The following is a 24,388-nucleotide window of genomic DNA, read 5'->3' as shown; positions in this document are numbered from 1 at the left end:
TTTGGTAATTGGTATAGAATATTTTGGCATTCTAAATTCTAATATTACTACTGATGTGTTCATATATTAATTACCCATCAAATAGGCATTGTACACAATTTTAGTAATTGTGCGCCTCGCCTACGTGAAGCGCACGCATTCGCCTCATGCCTCATACTATGGCACAAACTCCAAGTACCCTTTGTGCCTCGGTGCGCTTTGCGCCTTTGACTATCATGGTAGTAAAGCCCACAAGTCTCACATCCTGTGCCAATTGTCTTCCTTGTCTTCAGATCTTGAATAACCACAGAATCAATAAAGGAAGTGACAGAACAATTTCATGACTTTGTAAGCTTACTAACTGACATGAGATTGAAAGGGGATTTAGGAATGTATAAAACAAAAGAAAGAGGGATAGAAGGATTTACTATTCCTATCCCCTTAAGAGCAATAGTGGACCCATTAGCAAGGGTAACTTGAGGTAGAATTTTAGGATACTGGAGGGCAGAAAAGAAGTTGGTTGCACCTGTTACATGGTCAATGGCAGCAGAATAGATAACTGAAGGACTAGTGGGAAAGATACCCAATGACATGCAAACCGTAGGATTACCTTTTTGGGCAAAAGATGCAATGTGATAAGATGCTTGTTGATACAATTGATACTATAGAAACATTGAATACTCCTCTGATATAATCACAGTACGCGGTTCAGTCAAACAAGTGACTAACAAGGGATCCATACTTTTGGGATTTGCAAACTCCATCCACAAACTTAGACCAATGGTAACAAGATTAATTGCTAGAACAATCGGAACAACCACAAACAAGGAGACCCACCATGAATGAGTCACAAATAAGTACAAGGTTGCCACAGCACCAAGAAACTTAGACTCAACCCCAAGACACCCACACATAGCACAGGAACAATTGAAGAGGTGAACCACCAAAACTACCATGGATAAATCACCAACAAACTTAAATAACACTGCCACAGCCTCCCAAAAACAACTTATGAACACTACAAGAAACCAATACACAGCATTGGAACAATTGGAGAGGTGAACCACCGAAACTACCACGGACAAGTCACCAACATACTTAAATAACACTGCCACAGACTCACAAAAACAGCTTATGAATCCTACCACTACTCCAAGAGTTACCAATGACCTTTACTAACACAGAACAACAACAAACGAATTACCACAAGTGCTTGGTCTAAACAAAGATTGGATCTTTGAGCAAAACACATGCCCAACAGCTTGATATTTTGGTCTATGGAAGGAATTAGAACATTGAATCAAAAACACAGCAAATCTCACTATTTCAGACCCAATAAGCTCAATAACCATTGACAAACAGCTTCATGAAGCATCAAACAACCATTCCTCAAGTGCCACACATGAGCAATTAAAAAAGATGAGACCTTTGGACAAAAAACATTATGAAAAACTGCATTAATATGTTTATAGAGGGATTCAATCACTGATAGATGATTTCAAGTCAAAAACATACCTGAAAGTAGCTTCACACGCCAGCGCATGGGGTGGGCCCTGGCAGCCTTCGACCGGCGCGTGAGGGCACGCGGGGAAGCTTCTGGAGATGGGATTTCAGTGGGGGGACAGATCAGCATTGTCAGTGAGAGACTACGGTGTTGTTTTTGCAAAATCTATAGTGGATTTTGTGTTCCTGAACTGGCAGTCTCGCCCAGGAAATTTCCTGCGACTGGTCTGACTACCAGCAGCTGCTGGCTGTTTTCTAGGGCTGTAGTGTTGTTGGAAATTCTTCTATGCAGCGGGTTTAGGATTTTAGACTTCGGTTTTGATGGTGGTTGTAACAATTAGGGTTTACGTTTCAGAATCATACTCTGACGCCATGTTTAATAACTGGGTAAAATGGAAGACCTAACTACAATGATAGGCCTCTCCCTCCATTTATAATATATGTCAAGTATAACACCATTGCACCAATGACAATAATACCTTTACTAACTCACACTAACATAACTAACACGTAATAGTAATAATGCTAAATGACTACATAACCATTAACAGATTTCATTCCAGGCTTGATTCTGCAAAACAAACAGGGGGTTAGGGTTTTCTCTCCTTTTCATACGAAGCTAGGAAGAAGATAGAAACCCTTCTTTGCAGCAGCCCCACAACTATTCTCAAGTGGTGAGGAACCAAGCTATCTTGTCCACTTCCAAGAAGATAGAAACTATCTTGCTCCATGGTATTCCATGACTCTGAGCAGGTTGACTTGCTCTCCATCGAGAACCAAGTCAAACGACTTCCTTTTGACGGTCACTGTCCCTGTGTCACCTCACATGAGAGAGAGAGAGAGAGAGAGAAGTTTTTTTCAGACTAAGAGATAATCATAGCATTACAAGAGTCAAATTGTAATCCAAGGTACAACCATAAATTGTTTTAGAAGGTCAGGTCCAAAAGTTCAGAGATTCACTCGTATTAGAACATTCTTTAATCCTTTTATATATGCATGGAATTAAATTTAGGCCCCAGTTTACTAGTCAAATCTGACTAAAAATTCACAAACTCAAATGGCAAAACCTCTACCAAAAAAACCACAAAAGGCACACTTTTGTGCATATGCATGTCTCCAAGAATTATGTATGCATTTGGCCTTCCAGAGTTTGGAATTTTCGCCCATGCCTTAGGGTGTTCTAGGCACACTTCATCTTGATGCAAGCCTTGGCTGCACTTGCTGCTTTTTAAAATGTTGGATGGTTTTCTTTTTGAATGAATACAAATATTTTCTGCTTCAAAAAAAAAAAAATGCTTGATAACTAGACCAATAACTTGTTGGATTGTTAGATTGCGCTGACTGTTATTTGTTCTTTTTGATATTCGGTTTTTCCCCTGTTTTTTGTCTGGTTTTTTCCAGACTTTGCTAAGGAGATATCCTATTCTCCGGGTTGAACATTCCTAATCTCTTAATATAATTCTCTCGTCATATGAAAAAAATTAAAATTAAAATTAAAAAAATAGACTAATAACTTTTCAATCCATTGCGCATGATGAGAAAAATCTAATATACTAGAAATATGGAGATTATGAACTACAACTATGAGTTATGAAATAATGGAAGGGTGTGCTCTTAACAAGCCAATTCTCAGACTCAAATCCAATATGCATGCTCAAACAAAGAAGTTAAGACAGCAACAGTAACAAATTTTCTTTGTTAAGCGGGAATTTCCTAGGAGACTTTCCAAATTTGCTCCAATATCACACGAAACATTCACATTTCACACATGGAAGTTAGGTGAATTTGACACTGATACAAACAAACAACCCACTCCCCCCTTTTCCTTTGTCATGATACACCTTAAATCCATCAAACAAAAGACACCATTAGTACATGGAGAAATTTTGTTGAAAGATCAGAGCACCCTTAGGCACCAAGATCTCTTAACTCCTGCGGTACTAGGCATTGCACCAGGCTCTCACCCGTATATGCAGCTCGGTAAAAAAATAGTAAACACTTTATAGACAAATTTAATTAATATGGAAATCAATAAAAATTATCTCCAAGTAAACAACTGCCACCAAAAATATAAGTGTCGTACTATCAAGAAAGACTATTGTTCAAGATATAAGATCCATACAATCAAATAGATTCAATCAAAAAACTATCATCAATAAATCATAGGATAGGCTCTGAAGTTATCAAAGAATCCAAGATGATCTAAAGTTCAAGGATCAAAACTCATCACCATAATCATCACTTCCAGCATCCATTCCAAAGCAGAAGCACAGTGCCTTAAATGCATCTTTAAAGCTGCCAATATTTTCCTTAGGGAAGATAACTCAACTAACAGAACTGCCTCTTTTGAAATGAATATAACAAGCACAATAATTGATAACTGTATAATATACGAACAATAAAATTGAAACAAGTGCCTCAGAGCCTTGCGCCTGGACCAAGTTAAGCACCTACGATGTGCCTAATGAACATGGCCTCACCTGGCCATAGGCCATTCCACCTTTAAGTGCCTTGCATTAGCACCTAGGCAACCAGGCAAGGGCTTTTGACAACACTAGCATAGAGTGACATGATCCAAATTAACTGCTATTGAGACCAAATATTTTAAGTTCACAGTCCAATAACACTGCCTGAAGCCAAAAATCTTGGTCAGAGAGACATCAATATAATGGTTTGAACTATTTGAAAGCTCTTGTATATTAGTTTACGCTATTACCACATTTCACTCTAATCTAGCAGGGAAATGATCCATGACACTAATGACTGAGATTCAAGGACGCATTGGAAAGCTTTACTAATCTTCAAGCTCACAATATACCTTGATCACTCTAAACACTGAAGAAACTACAAGCATATCTGCATGATATCCAGAAACAAGCAGGGATCGTATGAGCGTACCTTTACTCTTGGAGTCCCTGGCTTAGCAGTAGCTGTGCTTCCGAAGCTAAACTTTGGCTTCTTTTCTGCAGGCTTCAAAATTTGGAAAGAACACATTAGAGTCTCATCCACGCTCATCATGGCACCAGCATTGTCAAACTCCCCACAGTAATTAGGAGCTGAAAATATGGTTACAAGTTTCCTATTAGCAAAGAACTCATACCCATCTTCAACAACCTGCATTATAAGGAAATATATAAATTAAGTGCACGGAGGCACTGTATAGACTAAAATGAAGTTCTCTTAATGTTTTTGAAAGTGATAAATGCAGCTTTTTACAGATGAAGAACCTAAACTATAGTTCAAACCTGGTGGGCACGGCATATGAGGTCAACATCATGCTTTTGAAGAAACTCCAAAACCTTATCAGAGCCAAAGGTATAGGATACTCCTCTATCATTCATCCCCCAACCCTTGACATCTTTACTAGGATCGGACCAGAGAAGATCACAAAGCAAACCAACTTCCGGAACATCAGTTGGTCGATGTAAATTCCTTATTTGATCCAAATTATGAAGGTCTGGAGAAAGTCCACCATGCATGCACAGTATCTTTTCATCAATGAGAGCTGCCACAGGTAGGCAATTAAAACAATCTGTGAATACTTTCCACAGTCGGACATTGAATCTTCGCTTGCATTCATCATAAAATCCATATATACGGTTTATAGAAGCACATTCATGGTTGCCCCTCAGAAGAAAAAAGTTCTCAGGATACTTTATCTTGTATGCAAGGAGAAGGCATATGGTTTCTAGACTTTGCTTTCCGCGATCTACATAGTCCCCCAAGAATAAATAATTGGCCTTGGGAGGCAACCCACCATAATCGAAAAGCCTCAGAAGATCAGAGTACTGACCATGAATGTCTCCTAGTGAAACGAAAGAAAAATATTAGAGACATAATCAGAAATTTTTTTTCTTCAATAAAAAGTTTTTTAAAATATATATATACAATCGGTTCATATACATAAAGGCATCACATGAAAGTTTGAATAACGTATCTCCAAAAGGAAATATTAAACACAAGCTTGCCACAACATTTCAAAATGAAGGACCTCAATTCCGTAGTCCTTACTCAACCAAAATGACTACTTTCACAGCTCAGAGAGATCGATTCTGCATGCTAGTAAGCAATTAAAACAGAATTCCAAAGGTAGGAACTGATAGTACACTTTTTGGCAGATTGGGAAAATAAATATGTTGCTAGCACAGTATCTTGATAGGAGCAACATCGTATTTTCTTTTTCCTCAGGATACCAACATTATATTCTTTATTGCAAAAGAAATTCTCTCATGATCATAATATCTTCAGTGCATATAATAGAAATTGAAAAAGAAAAAAACATAAAACAAAGAACGAAGGAAACTCAGACTTCTTCCTCAAGGTCAGATATTTGAAATGCTGGGAAACACTAGAATGGCCAGGCAAATGCACATGGAAATAGATGGAAAATTCATCACATTTGTCCCAAGACAAACCAGATATTGCATTCCAGGCAATAGAGATCAATACACTGGAAGCGCCAAACATTGAGTGACAAGAACTGGCTAGTTGTTGAGTAGGCCAAGCAGACTGCAAACGTTAGGGAACAGGGGATGCCACTCAATGAGGCTGAATTGTTAATGAGGCATGATTGTTTAAAACATTAGTTAGATGATGTTTGCTAACACATACGTGAAACCAAGTGAAACCAGTACTGCTAATAAATTAAAAAATAAACCCGTCCCACAAATCCTTAGCAGATTTATGTAACGAATTCTTATTTTATAAAAAGAGAACACTTGTTACTTTTAAGAGTGGGCATAATAAAAGCCACATAATTTTTTTCTTAACCAGGAAGGGGGATCGTCTATCTTGTAAGATTGTAAAATTATTCTAGGTGAAAGTTTGACGACCCAACATAGTCCTAGTATTAGATACACATACTAAAAAATGAAAGATAAAGAGTAATGTAAATCAACACAAGAGGAGTGGGTGATGGAGCTTGAAGGGAGAAAATATAATAAAATTTAAAGATAAAATGATCAAAGAGTGTGCTTGGACAACAGGGGGTAAGGTAGATGAAATGTTGTTTGGAATAAGATGGTTAACTCTATCATAAAGAGATTTTAAGTGAGTTCAAAGGAAGATACTCAGGCAGTAAAGAAAGATGATGGTGGGATCAAGAAGTCTAAAAAACCATTAAGACAAAAAGAAACTAGTATAAAATTTGGCAAAGTTGTAGAAATATAGAGAACCTTAAAAAGTATAAAGAGGCAAGAAAAAATGTGAAAAAAGACTATTAGTGAAGCTAAACATAGAGCTTATTATACTTTATATAATTAACTTGATACAAAAGAAGGAGAAAGAGACATTTATAAACTTGCTAGAGCTAAAGAAAGAAAATGCAAAGATTTAGGTAATGTAAAATGTATAAAGGACAAAAATGATAATGTCTTAGCTAAGATGAATACATAAAAGAGAGGTGGTGGAGACACTTTGATAAGTTGTTTAATGCAAATCAAAATGAAAGATTGAACTTGAAAGTGACAAATGAGGAGAAGACTAAAAATAGGACAATTATCCGCAAAATTAGAGTTTGAAGCTAGATGGCTTTAAAAAAAGATGAAAAGTGGGAAATCTATAGGACTAGATAACATACCAATTGAATTTTTGAAATTTTTAGGGGATAAAGGAAGTTTTAGGTTAATAATCTACTCAACATTATTCTAAAAACTAAGAAATGTCGGACAAATGGAGGAAAAGCACGTTAATACCTTTATAAAAAATTAAAAAAAAAAAAGGACAAAGGCGATATTCAAAATTGTAATAACTATCACGAAATCAAGATTACGAGTCATACCATGAAATTATGGGAAATGGTAATTTGAACAAAGAATAAGACTAGAAAGAAGAGTTTCAAAGAATCAATTTGGTTTTATGTTTGGGAGATCAACAATAGAAGCTATTTATCTTTTAAGAAGAATAATGGAAAAGTTTAGGGAAAAAAAGGAACTCGCATATGGTATTTATTGATCTAGAGAAAGCATATAATAGAGTACTTGAGAAAGTTCTTTGGTGGATCTTAGAAAAGAAGGAGGCATGCAATACATATATTGAGATCATTAAGGATATGTATGATAAAGTAATGATCAACATTAGAACTGTAGAAGGAGAATCTAGAGATTTTCCAATCGCAATAAGTGTACATCAAGGTTCTACTTTGAGTCCTTACCTTTTTACTTTAGTGATGATGAACTCACAAGGAATATCCAAAACAAGATCCCTTTGTGTATATTGTTTGCACATGATATTGCCTTGATTGATGAAAGTAGAAGCAAAGTGCAATTGAAGTTCGAACTTTGGAGAACCGCTTTAGAGTCTAAAGGTTTTAGGATAAGTAGGTATAAGATAGAATATATGAAAATGTAATTTCAATAATGTAATGAGTAGTGGGAAGAAGATTAAACTTGATAATCAAGAAATTAATAGCACTTATAATTTTCATATCTCATATCTATTAGGCAAGTGGAAGGGGAAATTGAAGAGGATGTAATACATAGAATTTAGCAAGTTGGGCAAAATGGAGGAGTGTGTAAGGTGTTTTATGTGACCATAGAATACCCTTAAAATTAAAAAGAAATTTCTATAAGACGGCTATAAAGCTAGCTATACTTTATGCTTTAGAATGTTGGGCAACTAAGAAACATGTACAAAAAGTTAAAGTTCCCGAAATAGGCGGATGAATGGTACAACATTAAAAATAAATCAAGGAACAAGCATATATGCAATAAACTAGGCATAGCACTAGTCAGGGACAAGATAAGGGAGCAGCAGCTTAGATGGTTTGCACATTTGAAATGCAAGCCTAGTAGCACACCAATGAGGAGGCGTGAGTTAGTTATGTTTGTGGCATGAAAAGGGACAGGGGTAGGCCTAAAATAACTCAAAATGACAGTAAGGAAGGATTTACCCCACCTAGTTAGACGTAAGACTTGTTGTTGTTGTCGTTGCTGTTGCGTGACAAATTAGATATTTTTGAATTATAAGCTTGAGCATTGGGGCATGTAACCCAATAACATGTGATATTCGTTTATTTAGGGGGGAAAGAGAAGAAAAATACTTGGACAAAATCATTGAATAAAATTGACGCCAAAACTGAAAATCGTTGACTTTTTAATAACATTTTTAACTAATACAAATAAATATTAAATATTTGACTTTCCCTTAGTTTCCTAGACAATTGCTTTCAAATTGTTCATTCATCATCAAAGTCTAAAACTAAAAGACTAGGAATTTTTAACCCATCATACCCATGTTGAATCTATTACTGATTCATGTCACCAAATTGAGAGAAGTTCTCCCTCCCCACTCCCTCTATTGTCATGAATTATTTACCAGAAGTCAACCAAATGATACCTAGTAAAATAGTGAGTAATAATATTCCCAAACAATTATGTTCAAATTGTTCATTAACTCATTGTACCCATTTAAGACTTGCTCTCTTGAACTAACAAGCCAACTATGGGAAATGGAGCACGGTCTTAAATTTCCCAAAATTGTCAAAATTTCCATTGAAATTTTTCCGATTTCTGTCACCCTTGAAATTAAAATTGCAGTCGATTTTCTTCTTGCATAATTTCCATCAAAATCTCAATGAATCATCCGAAATTTATCGATATCTCAAAATTTTAGCAAAACTTGTCAGCAAACTTGTCGAAATATTAAATATGCAATGAAATTTCCTCAAAATTCAAATGAGAGATTTTAGAGTGAAGTGAAATTTCTCTCCTACTTTATTTTATTTATTTTTATCGAAACAAAAGATTATTACAAGTGCTTTTGAAATTATATGAAAAACTAAACTTAAAAGAACATTTTATTTAGCCATTCATGCCTAAATTATCATTGTTGGTATAATAAATAATATTTAAATGATTTATGAATTTCATTTGTACTAACTAAATATGTTTAATGCACATGATCTAATACTTTTGATACACATACAATATTACAACTTTTCCACCTCATACACAACATAGATGAATTTAACTTGTAATATATTAGTCCTAAAACTTACATTATTATGTGTGTGAGCCATTTCTAAAGTTTCACAAAAGAATTCCATGCTTTACTACTGATTTCTGTTATTTTTTCAAATAGAAATTGAAATTGACATCGAAATCGAAATTTCCGTCGAAATTTTTGAACTTTTGGAGCTTTGAAATTTGAGTTGAAATCAAAATTTAAGACCTTGGAGTTGACAATCATCCTAAATCTGAATTTGATTTGTGTGGCTAAATTTACAAAAGCTCCCTCTCTTATATATATCGTCACGAATTATATACCCAAAGCCATGAGCTCAAACTCTCAAAGAGAGTAGGGAGGTTATCGCTAATTCATCAGGCACAAATGTGTGACACAAAAATGGCTTGTCCAACAGAATACATGTCTGACATGTTGACATGCCGGCTCTTAAAAATTCAAGAAAGGTCACGACAAGGATACGGGGATAAAAAGGCATATTCATCTATATATAATTATACTAACAACACATTTTTTTTAATCCAAATATGGTCTTTAAAAGAATAGCATTCAAGCATAATTTTGAATTTGCATCTAATGTTGATAAATGTACTCCATTGATTTTCGGACTCTTCAATATTGTTTGATGCATTTTCTTTTCTTTCTTTTTTTTTTTTTTGGTGATATGTAATCAATACAAGTGATAGATTTGCTTAATTTAGAAAAAATATTTTTTTTTCAAAATATAAGAAATATATCAAAATTTGATCTATTACAAGATGGCCCCTAAGACTTCCTCTTATAATACTCTATCATTTAAGTGTCTGGACACTTCTAGATTTTTCTTGTCTAGCACCTGTCCAGAACTTTTAGAAAAGGTAGAAAACAAGCCCAACGTGCATCAGAAGTGTCCTACATGTGTCAGAGGCAATAATGTCCAATACATGTCGGACACCAACATTTCCCCCATGTTGAAATGTCAGCGCTTTAGAGGTCTTTGCATATGTTGAAATATGTTTCAAATGTTTTGAATGTTGTAAATTAAGGAAAGTGAATTTCTAAGACAAAGAAGGAGATGTCGGAGCCTCAATCTAATGGCCAATCCTAGCTGATTCCCTCATTATTTTACCCTAGTTGCGTGACATTAGATACAGCCAAGCACAAGAGAAAAATGCACAGCACAAAGAACAAGATACACATTCACTTAAAAGAGAGACAAGCACAAGATGCTTCTTGTGTTTGAAAAGATTCAATCCGTAAGCTCATGATCATTTTTCTTGAAGAGGATTGAGAATAAATTCGTGTGTTTTTCTAGTTCCAAATTCTCACGCAAACAAGCAGCAATTCCAAAGTGCTGAGTATGCTCTTTATACTGCCTAGACGCTAATAAGTCGACTTATTACTACCATAAGTCAACTTAACGATGATCATGAACAACAAAGTTGCCAAAATTGCATGATGATTTTCAACATCCTTAATATCTCGCCTCAATGCACACTGTAAATATTTTATTTTTATGAAGTCGTATTATTTACTTATTTACCACTTGTATTGGTTTTTGGATGGAGTATTTATGGATTGTTTTCTTATAGATTGTTTGTTTAGTTGGTTTGTATAACCATTGTATTGGACCAAGAGTCCAAGTTCCAGAGCACAAGTATTGATACTGAGATAGTGAAATACCCAAGTGAACTTCTTGGAAAGTAAACGCAGTTTACATGAAGCATGAAACCAAACTGCTATAAACCTTAGCATCTTCTTTGTGTTGCTCGATTGCTTTTTTCTTTTTTGTGATTAATTGATTGTTTCAGCACTTAGCTTTTACATGAATTTTTAATCACACCCAATTCCACAACACTCACTCCCCCCTCCCCCCACAAGGAAGCCATAACCAGGCCAACAACACATTATAGCAACTACTATTTCAGTTACGATCAGGCTTGCCTAATTAGCATCAGGCTTGCCTAATTAGCATGAAGGATTCTGTGGTCAATCCTACTTCTTATCGTTGATGCTCTTGCTATTTAGGGCTTCCAACTTAAGCATTGTCCATCCTCATTGCCTCCATTCTTTTTCTAAGTCTTTATTCTTTATTTTATATTTATAATATTTTTTTTTTTTTTTTAAAAACCCTTATTTGAATCTTTACTACGAACTGGGTTCATACCTAAGGATAGCTATAGATGTATTATTTTCTGTAAAATGTCATATTTTTTTCTAAATGTATAGTTATCTGTGCACATATTCATCATTAAACATATATCTTGCAACATAAAAAGTTAGTTTCAATCTGGGAAAGAAAAATTTTCAGAGTACAAGTCACAAAATGTAAACCCACCCTATTATTTGTGCAGCAGCCATATTAAATCAAACGCAGTACCCATTCAATTTTAGGGGCCACTTCGTTCCTAGGATTTTTCAACATCCCCAAGAATGTGATGTAGCATTTTCATTAATTCATTCTCACATTTCTTTGAGGGCAAGAAATCAACACAGCAAGAATCTGATATTCCCCAAGAATGAAGGATCTCCACAAAACATGAGAATCCCATTCTCATGCTTCCCTATGGGTATCTTTTATTGGAATCTTATTTCTGTAGGCTTCTATTTTTAGGACTAAATGTCCACACTATTTTTGCTGGTTGAACAATAATACCCCCATAATATTGCTGCAGATAAGGAGACCTTTAAAGGCTCTATCCCCTGATATTTGTATGCTTTGTTTGGATTGTTCAGAATCTATATCTCATCTTTTATTGCATTGCAATTAAGCATGCAAGGTTTGGAATAAGTTATTTGATCGTTTTGGAGAAAGCTGGGAACAGTGGAGGAGTTCTTGGCAATATCTTCTGTGGGGTTTGGTAGGAGGAAGGAAAGTATTGCATCATGGAATTATGCTTTATTTGCAGTGTTATGGGGCTTGTGGAAGGAACGTAATCTATGTATTTTTTCAGGGAAGAAGATCCCATATTGGTTGGTGAGGGAGAAAGTTCTTTTTATGGCTTCTTTGTGGTGCGTGGGCAATGGAACTTTTAAAGGGATGTGTTTGATAGATGTTCAGTGAGATTTGAAGTCTCTTCTGAGGGCATGCTGATTTGAGATTGCTGGGTTTTTTTTTGTGTTTTCCTTTTTTTGTTTTTTTTTTCTAGGGATTTTCAGATTTCGTTGAGGAGGTGTCTTCTCTCCTGATTGTACATTCTTATTTTATCAAATGAATTTTTTTTCTATCAAAAAAAAAATTGATACCCCAAAATAATATAGTACAATTATCCATTATTGTTGTGAATGTGGCTCACATTCTAAGGGAAGGCATAAAGAAAACCTGTGGAACAGCAGCAAACAGTCACCTGATTGACTGAAGCAGTCGACGGTTTGCTCCAGAATTCAAACAATTAACTTTCTGTCTGAAACAATCGACTCAGCATGCACAGATTTTTGAATTTTGAATAATTGGACGTTAATACGGTTGGGTATCAGGAGGAAACTTCCGAGGTGGCTTATATATACACAGAGTACGTTGTATATGGTGTGCTTTTGTGCCTTTTGTGTGCCAATGGTTAATTGAGAGTATTCTTGAGAGGATTCATGTATTGTTCGTGTAATTTGGACAAGGAGATAATGAATTCTTGCCATTTGCTCCCGTGGACGTAAGCTTTGCCGAACCACGTAATTTCTGATGTCATTATTCTTGTTATTGCTTTCCTTACTTGCAGTGGTTGTGGAATTATTTCTATATATTCATCATTTAGATTGCTGCAGTTTGTTTGATCCTTTTACATATTGTTGTTCCGCTGTGCATTGTTTGAGGGCATTTTACACAACAATTATTATAATATTTTTAATAATAAACTACAATAATATTAAAAATAGAAAACTTTAAAAAAAAAAAATGGAAGTAAATTATCATGTGTTGATTTTTTTTTGCTATTTATGATGGTTAAACATTCTTAGGGCATGGATTTACTTTGATATATAGATGCATATTCTTAATAAATATGACTATTCTTCATATGTTGTTCCATACACAAGTCTAAGGTATAATGGTAATCCTCTTGACACATCAGGATTTGCATGTTAAACCAAATACTAACATGCATATCTTGTGTACATTCTTTGGGAAATGAGAATCTTATAATGCGAACCACACATAGATATTTCCATGAGCTAGGCATCCCATTCTCAAGAACGGAATTTTGGGTTTTTTAGGAATGTCATTCCAAGATAACAATTTTGATCTTGTGTACATATCGGCAACCTAGTGAAGTGCTGGACCAATTTAAGTTTCAGAACAGTAATTTAAATCGGTGCCTCACATTTTTTGACAATCAAAGAAGTTGTTTGATAATGGTTGTAACTTAACCAGCTACTGCAGGCACCATAGCACTCCACCCTAAAGACTTTGAACGATAGCCTTTTAGATGCAATACTTCAAAAGGTGCAATTTAATGGACACCCAAATAGATTTACCAAATCAAACCCAATGAATAAAATGTTCTTCAACTGAAATCCAATTAAATTAATTCATAAGCCTCAGAAACACCTCTGAAGACATAATACGCAATTTCCAGAAGTCAGACCTCAGCAAAACCCAAGAATACGAGAGAGTAAACAGCTGGTCATCTTGAACAAAATGGGAAATAAACCATTCATACTCTAGGTTCCATATTACAAGCCAAACTAAAAATATCAGCGCCGTCCAATCTCAAAAATCCATCAAGTGTTTTCAAAATAAAAAGGGTGGGAACAAAATGGGCTCATATATAAATACCGCAGATCTTGATGGGCGCTTCGAGCTCCAACAGATTGGGCTGCTGCATGAAAATATCCTTGGAAATCACACACAGCTGGCGAATCTCTGCCTCCGAGAGCTGCACCTGCTTCCCGGGTCGACCTCTAACATCGAGCAACCTATTGATTATGTCATCAAGAGCCGCCAGCTCCATGCCTGGAACTGAAGAAGCTCCAGAGCAGAGAAAGGGGGCAGAGGAGGAAGATAAAGAAGAAAAAGACTAAAGATGAGAGGAGAGGAGGGGTTTGATATTCTGGGGAGAGCTGGCCTTTGGTAGTGGAGGTTAGCATGCCTTGTAAAAGGAGATAGGGATTTTGAGAGAGAACTTTAAAAGAAAGACTTTAGCTTTGGAGGGTAGAGGGGTTTTAGCTTTTGTTTCCCTCCTACACTCCCAACCGGAGAGCTTTTCAAACATTCTCTCCCAACGGAATCTCTCTCTCTCTCTCTCTCTCCTGTTATCTCTGCTTTACAATTCAGCTGGTTTGAGAAGAGGGGATGCGGGGAGAGAGAACATAGTGGGGTGGGGGTGCGTAGTGCGCACCCGCGCAGATAACGGCTGCCGCCCATGACGCATTTGACGGGGTTAAACAGGGGCGACATGAGGTGGCTGCCTCTTTAATTATTAACAATTTTCTAAGTCATATGTAGCAGCAGTTTACAATTGACAATGGGCATTATTAGCAATAAAATCCAACTACATTCCAACGGGCCTCCTGCGAAAACAATTTAGGTATGTCTGTCTCTGTCTGTCCGGGGCTGGGTGTGAAAAATTTTACCCAATTAAACTTGAAGGAGATGGAATGAAATACAGTGGGAGAATTATTAGGTGAGACGAAGAATTTATAGGAGAGTAAAAGTATGTCTTTTTTATTTCTTCTTTTTATTTATCTGAAAATTTGTCGACATGGGTGTGCATGACAAAATTAAATTCTAGTTGACACGGCACAGCTTGCTTTGTTGAACTTATTTCAAAGACCGAGCTGTCTTGGACTCATACATGCTTTAGTGAAAAAATGCATATATAGTGGTTTTTGCTTGAAAAAAACTTATGTAGGATAATGTGCATGGTTAATCTTTCAAAAACTGTAATAACCATTTCAAAATTCATGTATTTGTTCCGACAACAAATGCATAAACATTATTCTGTGATTATTTGGTGGGTACTGGTCATTTGAGATGCATGTTAGGCCTATGAAAAAGAATGGGTGTCTTATGAGTTGGGTTTTTAAGTTCCCTTCCTACATGGAGAAAAGCCAAAAATAGTGCTCCTTGTTTTTAAGAATATTTGTTTGGGAACAAACCTATAATTATTTAAGTTCACATTGAATCACTATATCTATCTCTCAGGTGCCCTAGGGTTTTCAATTGTTGTCAATAGAAGATGAGAGGTTTGGGAGAGAAAACTAGATTTTTCTTAGTCTTCACTTAACTCATTCATACAAGTGATCTGAAGTGATCCCCATTATATTGAACTAAATTTTGTATAGACATGTTATGAAAATAACACATTTTCCAACAATGCATATCAGAATAAACATTGTAAAAGATCAAACAATATCATTCCACAACCATAGCAATATAAAGAGAGTAATAATAAAGGCAACGACACCAAGAATTACGTGGTTCGGTAAAGCCTACATCCACGGGAGCAATCGATAAAGGATTTCACTATGAAAATAAAAAATACACACTCAATGATCTTCTCTCCTTCTCTCACCCTTCTCTTACTCTCTTACATGTTGAAATATATCCAGAATGACATATATAACTACCCCTCTGAGGTTTCCCTCTGAATACCCAACCACTCTAACGTTCAAATTCAAAATTTAAATTCTTTCTCGCAACCCTGCAACCACTCATCAATGAAAATAGGGCACTTGTTGATGAGCCAGAGAAGACCACTCGTCGATGATTCTGTCCAATCGTTGATAAGTCTATGAACTCTGAGATTTCGTGGCTCTTGATATCTCTTCGTCGACGAGTCTTTGCTGTTGCCCTGCACCAAAACCATATCCATATGTTTTTCCCTTTGTTTATAAACTTTCGAAGTATAAAAGTCACACCATAAACAACAATCTCTTCCTTGGCAATTATACGCCCCTTAGGAGAACCCGAAAAACATATCTAACTGCTCCACCTTGAATTTTAAACGTTCGGTTGGGACCATCTCCCTTCTAGCACTTGGAGACATGCACCAAGTCCAAGCAACGCCGCTTGAACTTGCTGATGGTAGCTTCATCTTCTACCATCAACCCCGATACAATTGTAGATACAACACCCGAAGACTTCACCCTAGGCTTCCAATAAGACCATCCCATAATAGTAAATGTAACGCCCCGGACCCGCCATGTGGGGCCCAAGGTGTTATGAGACCAACACACGTCTCTAATACCATTTTTGCGGCAAAAATAATTAAATAACCTCAAACAAAATATACCAGAATTCTATATTTACATATACAGATCCATATAATTACAATCTCATTCTTTATAATACAAAACCAGAATTAAAATATATTAAACATAAAACTTAATGCATATTCATTCTAATATATTCAACTCACAAAAACTACTCCGCCCTAGAGCTATCTACGTTCGATCACCTGGATAACCTGAAAAGATTAAATCATCGACGGGATGAGACACCTCTCAGTAAGGAAGAAATAATTTAGGACAGTATGTGGCTAAAGTGTCACACCCCGAACCCGCAAATGGGCCCTAGGTGTAAATTTAGTAACCTATCATGTCTTTGTATCAAATTAAACATACGTGATACTATACTGAATGAGGGTCCGACCCCGTGGGGTACACACATACCCTATACATAATCACATACATATATATACACATCACATACGCAGCGGAAATGTTCTTTCTAATACATACAATGTACTATACCAAAGTCTATGCATAACTAGAGTCTACACTCCAAAATACAGTACATACCCTGGGTGTCTACAAAACCCAACAATGACAACCCGGTTACAAAATCCGTACTTACACAAGTACTATATATAGCTAACTGACAACCACACTTTTGTTACGCTAGGACGCTAGTGACGGCTACTCGAAGGACCTGAAAACATTTGTATAATAGGGGTGAGACACCTTCCAGTAAGGAAGAAATGGGTTATATTAGTGTGTAGCATACAAGTGTTATTTCGACATAAAACATAACACGATACAGTTCCAGTATTTTCACAATACAGTTCCAATACATACGATACAAAACATATGGTCAGTGTCGTCACACTCTTCGGCCAAAACCAACCGAATTACACAGAGCACCCGATACCCTGCAATAACCGAAGTCCCACAGCGATATCGTTGCTAATACGGTGTCCACTCACACCTATCTGTGACCAACCGAAACAAACAGGCAATATTTCACACCCTCGAATATAGAGATGGACACTCTCGCCCACGTATTTAGCCGAGACATGGCGTTTGCCCACGGTAATTAGCCGAAACGTGGAAAATTTCACAAAACCTGAAATAATTTTGGAACTCATGTACCTATACACTTCAGTTTGCAGTAATTAGCCGTCACAGCTATTTTACAAAACCTAACATTTACATACAACAGTTCATTCCACACTTAATTGGTATACAACAAATCATATCGTTTTCATTTCGAGAATACAGTTTAATACAAATACATGTACGTTCATCTCAATATCACAATTTTATACAACATACGATTTTCCAATAAAAATAGAGATGATACCCGAACCCCAACTTTTCCCAAAATAGTAACCCGAAAATCTCGTATTTTCACCCAATAGATTTTTCCAAATAATTAGCTAAATCATACATACAATCGTAAACTATATATTTACTGATTTTGATTTCAAAAATAATTGATATAAACAAAATCCCCTGACCTTAACCCGAAAACCAAAATACGAACTCTACGGCTCCAAAACTACGAACCGAGTTTCAAAAACCTAAATATCAAAGAACTATACTTCATTATAATCATTACTACTACATATATACCAAAACGAAAATGAAATTGGACCCTTACCTTCGTTTTGGGTCAAAACCCGAAAATCCTCAAAATGAAATTCTAATCCACTATACTCGAAGAGATTCTCCTCCTAATCCACGTAGCAACGTCGGATCGTTGATTCCAGCAATAGACGGCCCGAAATATTAGAGAGAGAGAGAGAGAGAGAGGATTTAGATTTCTTAACCATAAAGAAATAGAAAATTCAACTTATAGACCTTTGACCCAACCAGACTCATCGACGAGACGGCGTCCTCGTCGACAGGCCACAAAAGGAAGTTTGTCATCGCCGAGTTATACAAGAGACCTTGTCAACGAGAAAAGGAGCCTCGTTAACGAGCCCTACTGATTTTTACCCTTTTTAATTTTCCTTCTCTTTTCTAATTTATTTAATATCCATATCTCAGGTCGGGTTCTTACAATCTCCCCTCCTTACAAAATTTAGTCCTCGAAATTTGTAATCTCTCATTTACCAACTTAACAACATACCCAAATGCATACCCAACTCTAGAAAGAGTTGATGGCCTCCCACATAGCAACCCCGTCTCAAATACATACATACCCTCACTTATGGCGAAAGAATACTATGGTTACATACATACCATCTCGGGAGCTCACAATATTACAAAACTCTCCCAGAGGCTAACCACACATCATTACTACAATAACAGAATATTACACACATACCCATACTGATCCTACTACCAAAGCTACTACTTAGAACAACTGTGGATATTTCCGATGTATCTCCGTCTCTAACTCCCAAGAAGCTTCCTTAACCACGTGATTTCGCCACAGTACCTTCATTAATGGTATCTCCTTCGTACCCAACTTCTAAACTTTACTGTCCAGAATCTGAACAAGTACCTCCTCATACGCCAAGGTATCCCCAATCTCTAAAGATTCGTAACTAATTACCTGCAACGGATCTAGCATGTACCTCCTCAATATGGATACATGAAACATATCATGGATCCTTGAGAGTGTTGGAGGTAGTGCAACTCTATATGCCACCGGACCCACTCATTTCAGTACCTTGAATGGTTTGATATACCTCAGGCTCAGCTTGCCCTTCTTCCCGAATCTCATCACCCCTTTCATCGGAGCAATTCTTAGGAATGTCTTACCCCCAACCTCAAATTCCAAATCACGACGGCGAACATCCACGTAACTCTTCTACAGACTCTAAGCTGATTTAATCCCATCCCTGATCAATCTGACCTTCTCAGATGCCTGTTGTACGAGTTCGGGCCCTAATACCTGTCGTTCACCGACCTTATCCCAATACAAAGGAGACCGGAATCTCTGACCATACAATGCCTCGAACAGTGCCATCCCGATACTATTGTTATAGGCAAACTCCACTAATGGTAGAAATTGAATCCAACTACCACCGAAGTCTAATACACAAGCCCGTAACATATCCTTCAAGATTTGTATCGTCCTCTCTGACTGTCCATCGGTCTGGGGGTGGAACGCCGTACTGAATGTAAGCTTCATCCCCAGTGCTACCTGTAAGCTCTTCTAGAATCGAGAAATGAATCTCGAGTCTCGATCTGAAACAATGGATACTGGTACCCCGTGCATTCTGACTATCTTATGCACGTATAAACCTACTAGCCTATTCAAAGAGTAGCTAACCTTCATCGGTACAAAGTGAGCAGATTTAGTCAACCTTTCCACGATTACCTAGATAGAATTCTGCCCATGAACTACTGGTGGCAATCCAGTGACAAAGTCCATGGAGATGTGCTCCCATTTCCACTCCGGAATACTTAATGGCTGCAGCAGCCCTGCTGGCCTTTGATGTTCAACTTTCACTTACTAACACGTCAGACATTGCTCCACAAATCGAGCAATCTCCCTTTTCATGCCACTCCACCAGAAAGATTTGCGCAAATCCCGATACATCTTTGTACTACCCGGATATACCATATACAAAGAACGATGCGCCTCTTCTAGGAACGTCCTCTTTATCCCCTCATCATTCGGGACGCATAATCTGTTTCCAAATCTCAATACACCTCCCTTAGAGATGTTAAAATCTATAGTCAGCACGTGCTGCACTTTCTCCATGGTCTCAACTAACTTCACATAACTAGCTTGCGCGGCTTTAATCCTTTCAAATAAGGTCGGTTGGATCACCAAGCTAGCAATCAAAACGTGGTGATTACCATCCACCAATTCCATGCCGAGACTTTCCAGATCCTATCTGATATGATGTTGACCTACTACTACAAATACTGACGCGTGCTCTAACTTCCAACTCAACGCATCAACTATCACGTTAGCCTTCCCGGGGTGACAGCTAATGGTGCAATCGTAGTCCTTGATCAATTCAAGTCACCTTCTCTACCTCATGTTCAACTCCTTTTATGTGAAAAAGTATTTGAGGCTCTTGTGATCTGTGAAGATCTCACATTGTTCACCGTATAAGTAGTGTCTCCAAATCTTCAAGGCATATACTACTGCTGCCAACTCCAGATCATACGTGGGGTAATTCTTCTCGTACTCCTTGAGTTGCCGAGAAGTATAAGCAATTACTTTCCCCTGTTGCATCAACACACATCCCAACCCCTTCAGTTATGCGTTGCTGTAAATCACAAAACCATCATCCCTAGATGGGATGGTTAAAACCAGAGCAATGATCAGTCGGTCTTTCAACTCCTTGAAACTCTACTCGCACTCGTCAATCTAATCAAATCTCACACCCTTCCTTGTCAACCATGTTAGAGGGCCAGATAACTTAGAGAATCCCTCCACAAACCACCAGTAATACCCAGCCAGTCTTAGGAAACTCCGAACATCCTGCACACTCTTCGGTTTCACCCAGTCAACCATTACTTCTATCTTACCAGGATCAACTGAGATACCACCCTTGGACATGATATGGCCTAGAAATGCAACCTGATTCAGCCAGAACTCACATTTCTTCAACTTAGCATATAGTTTCTTCTTTCGTAGAACCTGAAGTACCAACCTCAGATGGTTTCCATGCTCTTCCGAACTCTTAAAATATACTTGAATATCGTCAATGAACACCACTACAAAACCCAACAATGACAACCTGGTTACAAAATTCGTACTTACACAAGTACTATATGCAGCTAACCGACAACCACGCTCTTGTTACGCTAGGACGCTAGTGACGACTACTTGAAGGACCTGAAAACATTTGTATAATCGGTGTGAGACACCTCTCAGTAAGGAATAAACATGTTATATCAGTGTGTGGCATACAAGCGTTATTTCAACATAAAACATAACACAATATAGTTCCAGTATTTTCACAATCTAGTTCCAGTACATATGATACAAAACATACGGTCGGTATTGTCACACTCTTTGGCCGAAACAACCAAACAATGTACTAGCTTCGAACCAGAACTAAAGGAACAACCTGGTGCCTCGCGGTGGCATATGTTCATATGTTGGGTACACCTGAGGAGGACAATGCTAAAGGTGTAGGTAATATGTCTATGTTACCATGAGTATTAATGTTGTTTGACTTTGCATGATTTGATGTTGCATATGTTTGAATTGTTTGAAATATGTAAATGTGGTTAGCTAGCTTATCAGAAGTGAGAAATGGGTGATCAACGAATTTCAAGGATGAAATTCTTTTAAGGAGGGGAGAATATAAGGACCCAAAAATTTTTAACTATTTAAAATAATAAGAAAGATAATAAAAGGAAAAGGGGAAAAAGAAGAAAGGGAAAAAGAGTATTTAAAGAAAGGTCAGCGAGAACTCGTCGATGAACCAATTGGGGTTTGAGATATTTTGAATTTCATTGACGAGCTTCTGATTTCATTGACAAATAGTGCTCTTGTGCTTGTCGACGAGTCCATGTATCTCGTCAATGAGGCTCTTCCTATAAATATGAAGCCTCTCTTTTTCAGAAAATGGTCCCTCTACCCTCTCTCTTCGATTTCGGGTTGTATTCGACCCGGTTTAACGATTCGGAACCACCACGGGATTTGTAGGATTGTTCTCTACAAGGCTGCTAGAGTGAATCGTTGATTTAGGGTTTTGGGGAATCGTCCAAAAATTAGGGTAAGTGAGTTATTTTAGAATTTTCTTAATAAATATAATTATTTGGAGTCTAGGAAGTATTAAATGAGTATTTTTCTAATATTTGAGTAAGTTGGAATTTTTGGAATATAGGGTCTCGTTTTGTTCAATTTTAGGTTGAATCTCGAGGAGTAGGTGAGGGGAAATACTTTATAACATATTTTTATTAATTTTAAACTGGTTAATTTTTGGATATAAAATTTTACATATTTAGGTATAATTTTTTGAACGGTGCAGGTATTGAAAATACTATTTTTGATTATATATTATACTAGGAAAAATCGTGTGGCTTGAAAACAACTTTGATAATTAAATGGTTGCAAGTACTACAGAATTATGATTTATGGTGTCATTGTGAATACTGTTTGGGTTGCGATTTTTGCTTTGTTGAAAATACTGGTTGCTTGTGGATACTGTCTAATTGTGTATATTGTGGTAGATGCATGGATGTGTTTAAGTGGTTGGTTTTGATATTGATTTGTGATGTGGTTCATGTAAATTGCGATGTAGTGTTGGCAGTGGTATGAGGAGGTCGTTATATTAGCGTTTATATTATGGGGTAAAACATTGACAATGGTATGTGGAGTTTGTTTTACCTATTTACCATGAACAGGATGGTTTGTGTTGTAATCTGTGTTATGATTAGTTTTGTGTAGACTGTGTAACATGTGTGGTTGATAGTCCTGTATGGACCAGTCCTGTGTGGACATATATGTTGTATGTATGATAGTCCTATGTGGACCAATATTGTGTGGACATGTATTTTATATGGATTAAAGTCTTGTGTGGACGTTGTATTCTGTGTGGATATGGACCCTATGTGGGTAAGAATGTTGAATGTGTAAATCCAGTGTGGATTGATTGTGATATGTGTGTACATGTGGAACTTTGTGAAATGGTTATTATTGGTTGCGTGTGATTTTAAGTACTTAAGTATTTATGGTAAAGTAGAATACTCCACCCGAGGGCTTGCTAAGGAAGGTGAGTACTCTGGTAATTATTTATGGATACCAGAGTAGAGGGAAGCCATTTCTATAGGTGGGTGACCTTCCCTATCCTCGAAAACTTTACTTGGATACATAACCCGAGGGCTTACTAAGAAAAATGAGTGCCCTGGTATTAGCACTAGAGTAGAGGGAATCTACTTGTATGAACAGGTAGACTTCCCTATTCTTGGGAATTATCAATAAAAATAATTATGTATTGGTGTATGTGATTGGGAGACAGAGAAGTCAACAATGATGTGATAATGAATGCGTTTTCTTTGCTGTTATGAATAGTGAAATACAATTGTATGTATATTTTGTAATTATATATTAAACATTTCAGTCACGCACTGTTGTAACTTATTTCTTCCTTACTGAGAGGTGTCTCACCATGTTGATTTATCAATCTTTTAAAGTCTTCCATGTGATTGAGCTTAGATAACTCCAGGGCAAAGGTTAGTTTTTATGAGTGGATGTAATAACCCCAAAAAAGGTTATAGAAGATTAGTGGATTAATTTAAAAAAAAATAATAATAATAATAAATAAATAAATAAATAATAATAAATTAATTAATTAATTAATCGGATTTTAAAAAAAGAGAGAAAAAGAAAAATAATAATAAGAAAAAAAATTAATTAAAATTTATTTTTATTTTTATTTTTATTAATAAAATATATTATTATTATTAGTTATCTTGAAGCTTTCAGCTTCAGGATTCTTCTTCTTCTTCTTCTTCTTCTTCTTCTTCTTTCTTTTATTTCTTTTCTTTATTTGCTACAATGCAGCTCTCTCTCTCCTCACGTTCTCTCTCCCTCTCTCCTTGATTTCAAAACGGATTTTCGCCCGATCGAAAATCCGAAGATACCACTGGACTCCATTCGCCGTTGCCGTCATTTCTACTGGAGCGGATCGGTGGTAGGAGCGGCGTAAATGTATTCCCTAGGGTAAGCCATTTTCCCATTTTTCGTTAATTTCTTACAAATTATAAGCCCAATTGACGAACGAACACCACCAAGAGAATCTAGGGATGATTCTCTACAAGTCTAGTAGGACGGAATTCTTGTGGGGGTATTGGGCCAAAACCCCAAATTTGGGGTGTGGGGGTCATT

The 24,388-nt window shown here is 36.7% G+C and overlaps 1 protein-coding gene across 1 annotated transcript in view; it reads right to left on the bottom strand.

The window, feature by feature from the left end:
• LOC131151994 (serine/threonine-protein phosphatase PP1 isozyme 3-like) overlaps positions 1-14,735 on the bottom strand; it is a 54,822-nt gene extending 40,087 nt beyond the window's left edge. Inside the window, exons 1-3 of the mRNA XM_058103537.1 lie at positions 14,192-14,735; positions 4,728-5,287; positions 4,381-4,596 (exon numbers count right to left, since the gene is read on the bottom strand). Of these exons, the coding sequence (XP_057959520.1) occupies positions 4,381-4,596; positions 4,728-5,287; positions 14,192-14,366 (951 nt within the window). The 5' untranslated portion in view covers positions 14,367-14,735. The remainder of the gene's footprint in view (positions 1-4,380; positions 4,597-4,727; positions 5,288-14,191) is intronic.
• Between the last annotated feature and the right edge of the window lie 9,653 nt (positions 14,736-24,388).

Source organism: Malania oleifera, chromosome 3 (assembly GCF_029873635.1).
Source record: "Malania oleifera isolate guangnan ecotype guangnan chromosome 3, ASM2987363v1, whole genome shotgun sequence".
NCBI classification, from domain to species: Eukaryota; Viridiplantae; Streptophyta; class Magnoliopsida; order Santalales; family Ximeniaceae; genus Malania; species Malania oleifera.
The sequence above is the reverse complement of the archived record's forward strand: the minus strand, read 5'-3'. Positions and strand labels throughout refer to the sequence as shown.